The 10,147-nt window shown below is 45.2% G+C and overlaps 1 protein-coding gene across 1 annotated transcript; it reads right to left on the bottom strand.

Moving 5' to 3' along the window:
• Positions 1-313: 313 nt before the first annotated feature.
• LOC116909957 (translational activator of cytochrome c oxidase 1) lies at positions 314-7,739 on the bottom strand. The gene is made up of 5 exons (XM_032913732.1): positions 7,265-7,739; positions 4,485-4,591; positions 2,212-2,339; positions 1,339-1,519; positions 314-974 (listed from the first exon to the last, which is right to left on the bottom strand). Exons 1-5 carry the CDS (start codon positions 7,533-7,535, stop codon positions 774-776), a joined length of 888 nt encoding a protein of 295 aa, XP_032769623.1. The 5' UTR covers positions 7,536-7,739; the 3' UTR covers positions 314-773.
• Between the last annotated feature and the right edge of the window lie 2,408 nt (positions 7,740-10,147).

A 10,147-nucleotide genomic window follows, 5' to 3' on the forward strand; every position in this document is an offset into this window, starting at 1 on the left:
CAGTATCAGAACACAGGGGTTAATCAAAGTAGGTCCTGAGAAGGCCTTTTTCCTCGACACCTGAGTCTCAGTAAAGCTAAGCTCTCAGAAAAGGGAACAGAAACCATATGAAGAGAATAAAGAAAATGAACACAATCCACGATACCCTGGGACAGCGCCATGGGTACCCTGTGTCTTCCCTTTGAGGTCTTACTCCTTAGAGCAGGACATAAGCATCAGCTGAGCTGCCTGCTCTCTAGAAAAGCACAATTCCTGTAAAGTTAGGTGTTCAAGAAATATTAGCTGCATGAATGAATGAAAGGCTAGACCAACATCCAACCACAAGAACAGCTATGTCTCTATTCCAAAAAAAAAAAAAAAAAAAAAAAAGGAAAGACAATCTCAGTATGAAAGTAGAGAAGTAAGCATGTGGGCTTGAATAGCAGTCCAGAGGTTAAAAAACTAGACACAAATCAGGACAACTCAAGAGTCATACAGCATCCAAAAACCACTACAATTATTACTGAAGTCATTTTCCACTCCACGGTACCACGGGACGCTTAAGACTCTTCACAAGAGCCAGTCACCTGGGATCACAGTCAGACCAGCCTGCCACTCTCACCTTGTATTCCAGATGACCCTGTGATACCAAGAGCTAAGAGTCCCTTTTTCCCAAGGCCATAAGCCATTGCACAGGTCTCTGACAGGCTCCCACCTGTTCAGTCTCTGAGATGGCAGTAGACACTCGTGCTGGCCTAGGAAAAGAGCCTGGAGACACATGTAGTCAGGTCTGGTTATTCGATATTGTCATAAACGTGAATCACATCCTCATGGTTGCTAAGAGCCTGGATGAGGTGGACAGCCTGGTCCAGCTCAGGTTCAGACAGCTGCACCTTTGAGTGGGGAATAAACTCCAGCGAACAGGATACAGAACACAGACCCAGGGAGTCCAGTTTTTTCCTCACTTGATGTAGTGAAGAAGCATCACAAATAAACTAGAGATAAAAGAAGCGAGCAGGTGAGAAGCCAGGAGTAATGCCACAAACCCAGACAGAACTTCGCAAAATCCGGAGTGGAGCATCCTGTACTATGTTATCATTGGCTTTAAGCTCGCAGTCCCCAGTGCTCAGACTCTTCTTAGCAACTCACAGGGATAGGCCCTATCCTCCAGGACTCCCTCAACGGCACTGTGGAATCTGTCAATTCTTTGCTTTATCTGTATCCTGACTCACAGAGAAGCATAACTTTAGGTTTCTATTAGGGACTCCTTGGAATCCCATCAAACACAAATGCTTCAGGTTGCCATCTTGGAAGCCAGTCCCTTTCCTCGCTGAGCCATCTCACCAGCCCCATACTCACTTTGAAAAGGTTCTTTTCTTCCTCTTCATCTTCGGCTTCCCTCACATCCTCAGCTCCTGCTTCGATGGCCAGTTCTAGGGCGCGCTCTAGGTTCACAGCTTTCTTCTCTCTATCCTCTACTCCAACCACAACCACTCCTTTTTTGTCAAAGAAGTGACGTGCTCCTTCAGCCATCATTCCCCTGCCAGGAGAGGGAGCAGGCAAGGATGCGCTGGTGATTCTAGAAGCCCGGTCTTTACACCGTGCTGCATCCTAACACTATCCCCTAACCCCTCCGGCCCCTGCAGTACCCGGAGACACCCTCAGGCCCCTGGATTACCCGGAGACACCCTCAGACCCCTGCAGTACCCGGAGACACCCTCAGGCCCCTGGAGTACCCAGAGACACCCTCAGGCCCCTGGAGTACACGGAGACACCCTCAGGCCCCTGGAGTACACGGAGACACCCTCAGGCCCCTGGAGTACACGGAGACACCCAGCGGCCCTCTTCATGAAGACGATGCAGCCAGTGCTGGGTAAGATGACCTCCTATTTCCTGCCTCATCGGTGTCTGTAGGATACAACTTTCTCATTGTTTCCTGTCCCATTAAGATTCCTGTCCTGGTGGAACGGTTTAAGACCAGGCCATTATAAAGTGACAGGTGGGATAATGGGGAAAGATCTCCCTTATACCCAATGACTATATCTTTGGGATCCTATCTCATTCAAAAGACATGAAGGAAAAATCAGTTATTATACTGGATTCCACTAAGGAAGAAGTGTGCTTAGGACCTCAAATACTGCTGAGAGCCAATGGCATTTGCAATCTATCGAATTGGAGCCTAACGGTGCTATCCCCTTCCTTCTTCCCCTTTCTCCATACACACATGCTTACCCATTCTTGTTCAGGATATATTTAATTTCCAGATGGCACTTGGGACCACTGTTTGATAACGCCTCAATGAGCAGAGAAGAGCCACCAGGGCCACGACCCTCATACAGCAAATAAATGCCCTTGTTTTTCTGCAAAAATAAATAAATAAGTGGTCATCCTGTTTCCTAATGTCCCAGTGCCCTTCCTGCCAGCTCCAAATCACAGGTACTAAAAGGTGGCTTCGTGTATGACTTCTCAAGACTTAAGCTTGGGCCCTTTAGTCTATTTTTTTTTCTCTGTCTCTTCTGAGGGGAGCCCAATGGCATCAACTTCTGAGGTCACTGGAAATACCATCCCTTCTGAAAGGGAGTCTGTTTCCCTGGGTCCTGAATAGCCTTTCCCAGCTCTGCTTCCATGACTCTCTAAGCAGATCTCACATCCAATCCATCCACCCCACAGTAGTCACTCTTTCCTTCCTTCCTTCCTTCCTTCCTTCCTTCCTTCCTTCCTTCCTTTCTTTCTTTCTTTTTTTTTGAGACAGGGTATCTCTGAGTAGCCCTGGCTGTCCTGGAACTCGCTCTATAGACTAGGTTGGCCTTGAACTCAAAGATCCACCTGCCTCTGCCTCCCAAATGCTGGAATTAAAGACTTTTTAAAAATTGTTTATTTTTAACTATGTTTATATGTGTATGTACATTTGAATGGTAGTGCCTATGGAGACCAGAAGAGTCAGCCCTTGAAGCTAAAGTTACAGGTGTTTGTGAGTCACCTGATGTGGGCTCTGGGAATTGAACTTTGGTCCTCTGGAAGAACAACAAGCACTCAACCACTGAGCCATCTCTGTAGTCCCTGGTCACTCCTATCTTTGTTCATCTTTCTATAGTCCATTCCATGTGAAACCTACTTAGGAAATCTCAATGGCCCTAGCCCTGGGCTTCTGAATGCTGCTATAGAAACATCACATATGTAGAACTTGTCATGGGAGCCACTGAATTCAGCTCTGTACTTAAGTTCAAACACTCCCCAACTAGTTACCAATTCCTCTGGACTCCCTAGACCTCCATTCCCCGTCCACGCCACTACTCTTTCTAAGTGCCTTGGCCTGAATCTCCCAAGGGCCTTTCTTTTTTTTTTTTTTTTTTTTTTGGTTTTTTTTTGGAGCTGGGGACCGAACCCAGGGCTCCTTGCGCTTCCTAGGTGGCGCTCTACCACTGAGCTAAATCCCCAGCCCCTCCCAAAGGGCCTTTCAACTAATGACCTTCCCTTCCACTTTCACAAATGAAATTCAAGTTCTCTGCTGAGCTCTGGGGTCTGGATGCTTGGATTTGGGTGTGTCATTTTCTACATGGCCTAAAGAAAGTCACCAAACCTTTCTGTGCCTTGGTTTCCACTTTAGGTCACTTGCAGGAGTCACTGAGATCTGGCATGCAGAGTTTTTATTAAAGGACTTGGTCTGAAACAAGAACCCAATAATTGCCAGCTCTCATGACAATTACTCTGGAGAATGATGACTATCTCTATAGGCTCAGCACTTTGTGAAGGTTGAGGTAGGAGGATCATGAGTTCCATGCTAGCCTGCGCGCTACACACACACATACCCTGTTTCAAATTAAAACAACAAAAAGATACTTATTAACTCTTCAAATTCTTACCTATTCCGGAGAAGTGTTGGAGGCCAACACCTCCCCACTCCCACTGTTATCATTGCCCTTAACCTCTCTTCTCACTGGCTTTTCTTCTTTAGACATAAATATTTAAAAAGAAAAACAATCCCTTCTCCAACCTGATGTAAGGGCTTTCCCCGTCTTCCTGTTCTTTCTATTCTATCTTCTCCAAGCTCGACAAATCAGCTCTTCACTTTACAGGTCTCCATACTGTCTCCCTAGCCTATTCCCAGTCATGTTCCCCTAGCCCACCAGTTCTCAACCTGTGGGTCTCAACTCCCTTGTGTGTGTTGGGGTGGGGAGGGGGTTGCAAAGAACATCAGAAAATACAGATATGTACATTACAATTCATAATGTAGCAAAATTACAGTTTATAAAGTAGTAATGAGATTAAGTTTATGGTTGGGGTAGGGGGGTTCCCCACAATATGAGGAACTGTATGATAGGGTCACAGAATTAGCAAGGTTGAGAACCACTACGCTAACCGAAGGCCAAGAATAGAGCATCCCCAATGGTCTCTGGGTTGAATTTGTCAACCATGTTCCTACCCTTCTCCCCTGACGATTTAAGGAGTTTGTGGTGGCTTTCCAAACATACACCCTGCAGGGGCTGTGGTGAAGAGTAACACACCTCTGACTTCAGTGCTGACTCAATGGTTGACTTGGGCATATTCTTGCTGCGACACACCTCTAAGATGTTGGCCAGGCTGCTGTTGTTCTCGGGGTTAGGGCCTCCCTCTGAATAAGGAGAAAAGAAAGATCAAAGACATCTCATCACAGCATGGGAGAAATAAGTGGTTTCCAGCTTCTCCGACACCGAAACAATGAGAAATTATTCTTTGTCAGAATGTTAGCATTATTTAATGAAGACAGCTCGGTGTGTGAAGTGCTAGCCTTGCAAGCAAAAGTATCTGAATTTGACCCCTGGACCCCACATATAAAATACCAGCACCAGTTTATATTCAGAACCAGGCAGGCGAAAGAGATCCTGAGACCACTGGCCAGTGAGGCGGTCTATTTGGTAAACTCTAGGCTAGTAGAAGAACTGAATAAAAAATAAATCAATAAATAAATAAAGCCAGAGAGATGGTGGCAAAAATGCCTAATGTACAAGCCTAGAGACCTAAGGTCTATCCCTGCAATTAACTCATAGGAGAAAGGAGAGAATCAGTTCCAGAAAGTTGCCCTCTGGGCTGGAGAGATGGCTCAGCGGTTAAGAGCACTGACTGCTCTTCCAGAAGTCTTGAGTTCAATCCCCAAAAACCACATGGTGGCTCACAACCATCTGTAATGGGACCCAAGGTCCTCTTATGGTATGCCTGAAGACAGCTACAGTGTACTCATCATATATACAAAATTAATAAATAAGCCTAAGATTTTATTTAAAAAAAAAAAGTTGTCCTCTGACTTCCCTGTATGTGTGTATGTGCGCGCACACACACACACACACACACACACACACACACACACAGTATTTCATCTAGATAAGCATATTGGTGCACACCTGCAATCCCACCACCCCAGAAGCTTAAGCAGGAGCCAGAACTACATAGTGAATTCTGGGTCAGTGTCAGTGAAGAGTGAGATTCTGGAGGGACATAGTGGGGAACACCTTCAATCCCAGCACTTGGGAGGCAGGGGCAGGTTCCAGGTCAGCCAGGGTTACACTGGGAAGCCATGATTCAAAAAAAAAAAAAAAAAAAAGTGGGGGTTGGGGATTTAGCTCAGTGGTAGAGCGCTTGCCTAGTAAGCACAAGGCCCTGGGTTCAGTCCCCAGTTCAAAAAAAAAGAAAGAGAGAGAGAGAGAGAGAGAGAGAGAGAGAGAGAGAGAGAGAGAGAGAGAGAGACTCTGTCACAAACAAACAAAAAATAATTTAGTGATGCTATGGGAACAAGGAGAATTATTTTGGGAAAGAAGTTTCTTTATTGGGGGGTACAGTAAACCCAGTCTAGGTAAGAAGTTCCTAATTCACCCTGTCTTTAGGGATAGTTATGTTGTTAGGTCTCAGCAAACTGCACTTAGACCAAACGGTTGAATCTTAACATCTTTGCTCTTACTGTCTTAGTTAATGCATAATCACTGAAAAGGCTCACACAGCATTGGCCTCATGCTCAGCCTCTGGGGGTGTGGGGGCTATACTGGATGTTCTTTGTAGTATCCCCTTCCTGGGTCAAAATAATACGTTGGTTAAATCAAAACTTCGTTAGAAAAGGAAGCAGAGAGAAACATCAGGCTCAGGCACAAGATTAGGGATGAGTTACATTAGCTTAATGCCTTTTGCTTGCTGCAAGCCCCCTCAAGGCAGGTATTGTCCTTGTTTTACAGAAAATTAAAATTCAGTAGTTAAGTGACTTGCTGAAGGTCATTGAACCAACCTAGCCAATGACATCTTCCTAACTCCAGATCAACACTTTTCATAGGATTTTTTTTTCTCTATTTCTACCAGCCTGACACTAAAATGAGAATCACTGAAGAGACACGAGGTTCCAAACTGACCTTCCAAGGAAATGTCTTGGGAGCTCTGATGAGGATAAAGGAAGCAAGAAATGACTTGACCCAGCATGCCCAACAGCCTTCAACGGTTAGAAGCAGCTGCAGAGGGCATGGTTTGTTCCAAGAAAGGCACTTTCTTTCTCTTTCTTCTTTCTTACAAGATTTGTTTGTGTTTGCCTGCATACGTGATGCGTGCTATGCCTGTGGAGGCCAGAAGGGGACGTTGAGTACCTTGGAACTGAAGTTTAAGGCGGTTGTTGGTTGTCACATGGGTGTTGGGAACCAAACACAGGCCCTCTGCAAGAGCAGCAGGTGCTTTTAACCACTGAGCTCTCTCTCTCTCCAAGCCCTGACTTGATTCTTACAGTTTATTCTTTCTTTTTTCCCTTTCAGTCATTTTATTTGGTAAATATATTTAACTTTTTAAATAGATTCTCTGTGAATTTCACATCATGCACCCCAGTCCCACTGATCTTGCCATCCCTCCAAAAACCACCCTTACAATCTCCCTCCCCTAAACGAAACAAAACCCATTTCTGATGTCGAAGCAGAAGTTGTGGTGTGTTGTGTTGTCACACTGGATGTCCTCTTGTCCAAACAGCTTCACTTGCAAATGGACATTGCAATGAGTCATTGGTCTGGTTCGAGGTCTCTGGCTTCTGCCACACTTTCTTAAGGTTTATTTCTGTGAAGTACTTTTTAACCATAGACTTAGATGGAGTCATTTCTATCTTTCTAAGGGCAGGTCTCTGAATGGTCTTTGGAAAGGAAAATAGGAATAGCCAGTATAAGTAAGTGCTTTGAGGGTTTTATGGGTAAGACAACGATGACAACTGGGGAGAAAAAACGGCCCTAAGTTAAGCCTTCGGCACCGAAAAGGCTTCAGTGACCAGCAGTGAGGACTTTCAGGCTCTCACCTTTAACCGCCAGGCGGATACTGAGAGTGAGTTTAGAGAAGATTCGACTCCTTTCCATGTCCTTGGGGCCTTTGATGTGCCGGACTTTAGACCATTTATTGTGTCCCGCGAAGGCCACAGCGCTGACACGCAGCGTCCTGTGTGGAGCTGCACCATAGCTGGAGTTTTCATGCTGGGAGACGCACCAAGGACCCACGCGGAACCCGAGGCATCGCGCACGAAAGCATCGGGCAGCAGTCTCTGTCAGGCGGGCGGCAGCCCAAGACATCATCTGCTTCGACAAGGGGCTGCAAGGTGCAAAGAGGAGCAGCCAAAATCAACCTGTCTAGTCTGGCACCGCAACAAACCGGTCTGGATGTTCAGACAGCTTCTACAAGTGTCCAGAAACCTGAAGCTGCACAGCCTTGAGTGACCCGGCAGGAGCCGGGAGCGGAGACCCTAAATGGTGCAGTACACTTCCTTTCCCTGGTCCGTCACAAAAACACGTCCCCGGATCCTGCAAAGTCGGTTCCGGGGCCTCGCCGTACTAGCTCCAACCCCGCCCCTGCCAGGAGTGACGCAAACCTTAATTGCTCCCGGTTGCTTGGAAACGACAGATTTTGTTCCAGTAGAGATTCATGTGACAGATTTTCCTTCCTAACTGAGCAAGTTCAGAATAATAATTGTTTTGTTGAAAAAGAAATATGTAGTTCAATCGGTTCATTTTACAGGTAAAGAAACCGCCACCAAGGTTGCCTGTTTAAAAAAAAAAAAAAAAAAGAAAACAACAAACAAAAAACTCCTAAATGTAGGGCGTGGCAGGCCATGTCATAACTCCAGCACTTGGGAGGGAATGGGTCTTGACATCAAGACCTTGTCTCAAAACAAAAAAGCAAAACTTTAATTAAAACAAACAACGACAAAAAGCAAGCAAGCAAACGAAATAAACCACTATCCCACCAGCCAGATAAGTGATTTGTCCAGCCATTTAAGATTTCCGGATTTAGATTTATTTTCTGTAAACAAGGATGGCTTTGCCTGTTTTTCCAACCCATACGGGAGAGTTGAAAATACAGCATAAACCCCTAGAATTTGAGTAAAATCAGAATGTAAGTAGCAGCTGTAATCAAAATTGTCTTCTAAACCCAAGAAGATAGCTTGGGGACAGTCTGATGGATCACAGGATTTGGGGGAGAGGACGAAAGATGAGGCCAGTCTTTGAGTCAAACTGCTGTCTTAGTTTTCCACCTGCTGTTTAAAAATTAGTTTAGGTATTTTTAGTGTATGTGTATGATTGTTTTGACTGCATGCATGTCTGTGCACTACTTGTGTGCCTGGCGTCTGCAGAGACAAGAAGAGGACATCAAGATAGCCTGGAACTGAAGTTCTAGATGGTCATGTTGGAAATGGGAATTGAACCTGGGTCCTCTGGAAGGGGGACCAATACCCTTAACTGCTGAGCTATTCTTCCAGCCCCTTCCATCTGTTCTCTTGACAGAGAAAATAAGAGAAAAAGGAAGAATGAAGGAGATGGAGAAGGAGAAGAAAATGAAGGAGAAGAAGAGGAGGAGGAGGAGGGAGGGGAAGGGAGGAGGGGGAGGAGGAGGAGAAGAGGGAGAAGGAGGAGGAGAAGAAGGAGAAGAAGAAGGAAGAAGAAAGAAGAAAAGAAGAAGAAGAAAGAAAGAAAAGAAGAGAATAAAGAAGAAGAAGAAGAAGAAGAAGAAAGAAAGAAAAAAAGAAAGAAAGAAAGAAAGAAAAGAAAAGAAAAGAAAAGAAAAGAAGAAGAAGGTCACAGCTGAAAGTCTCTCTAAGAGGTCTCCAGGGCGAAGTAAGTCTCAAGAGCTTAACACATTAAAAAGGCAGGACAACGTGAGGACAGTTTGAAGTCTTGTTCTCTAAAGTTAAACTGGATGGATTTAAAGTGTGTTTCTGCCATTTAGAACCTTGGCCAAGGGCTTTACTTTCTGTTTCCTTCAACATACAATGGCCTTGAACAAGCAGGATGAGGAGAAGGGCACAGGCACAGATTTTATATTCTTACATAAGTATGTCCAAAATTAATCATTCTCGAGTTCTGCCTCTATGTCTCTATGGGAGGGCATTATGTTGGCTGTTAGCTCATCCTTCTTTTGTCTTCTTCCTAGTTCCAGAATAGCTGAAAGCCACCAAGCACAACCTGAGTACATATTCTTTTTCGTTTTGTTTTTTCAAGACAGAATCTCTTTTGGAGCCCTGACTGTCCTGGAACTCACTGTGTAGACCATACTGGATTTTGATTCAGAGATTCCCATACCTCTGTCTGCCAAGTGCTAGGACTAAAGGCCTGCACTAGCGCCACCCTGTCTGGGTACAAATTCTTTACCACTTTTGTTTCTCTTGAGTGTCCTTCATTGGGAAGGACAGGCTTCAGTTCTTCTGACGGAATCATTTTTCAAAACTCAGCTCAATGGAGCTGGAGAGATGGCTCAGTATTTAAGAGCACTTGCTGTTCTTGCAGAAGCACCAGGTATGATTCCCAGCACCAATACCATGGCTCACAGCCTCTAACTCCACTCCTAGAGGATCCAATATCCTCCTCTCACTTCTGTAGGCACTGCACACACATGCTCCAGACAAACACTCATAAAAACTTCAATGATTATTTTTTATGTGTGTGGGCGTCTCATGAGTGCTCTTAACCGCTGAGCCATTTCTCCATCCTTCCGCTCCTTCCAATTCTATTTTTGCTTTTTTTGGAGCTGGGGACCGAACCCAGGGCCTTGCGCTTGCTAGGCAAGCGCTCTACCGCTGAGCTAAATCCCCAACCCCTTGTTTTGTTTTTAAGACGGTGTTTCTCTGTGTTGTCCTGACTATCCTGGGACTCGTTCTATAGACCAGGCTGACCTGAACTCACAGAGATTCATC

Source organism: Rattus rattus, chromosome 9 (assembly GCF_011064425.1).
Source record: "Rattus rattus isolate New Zealand chromosome 9, Rrattus_CSIRO_v1, whole genome shotgun sequence".
NCBI lineage: Eukaryota > Metazoa > Chordata > Mammalia > Rodentia > Muridae > Rattus > Rattus rattus.

What these genes read in the sequence shown, in the direction of transcription:
- LOC116909957 (XM_032913732.1), bottom strand. Translation starts at nt 7,535, where the DNA reads ATGATGTCTTGGGCTGCCGCCCGCCTGACAGAGACTGCTGCCCGATGC. An exon ending in AGTCAGCACTGAAGTCAGAG is followed by an intron (nt 2,340 to 4,484) that starts GTGTGTTACTCT and finishes TTATTTTTGCAG; the next exon opens with AAAAACAAGGGCATTTATTT. An exon ending in TATATCCTGAACAAGAATGG is followed by an intron (nt 1,520 to 2,211) that starts GTAAGCATGTGT and finishes CTCTCCTGGCAG; the next exon opens with GGGAATGATGGCTGAAGGAG.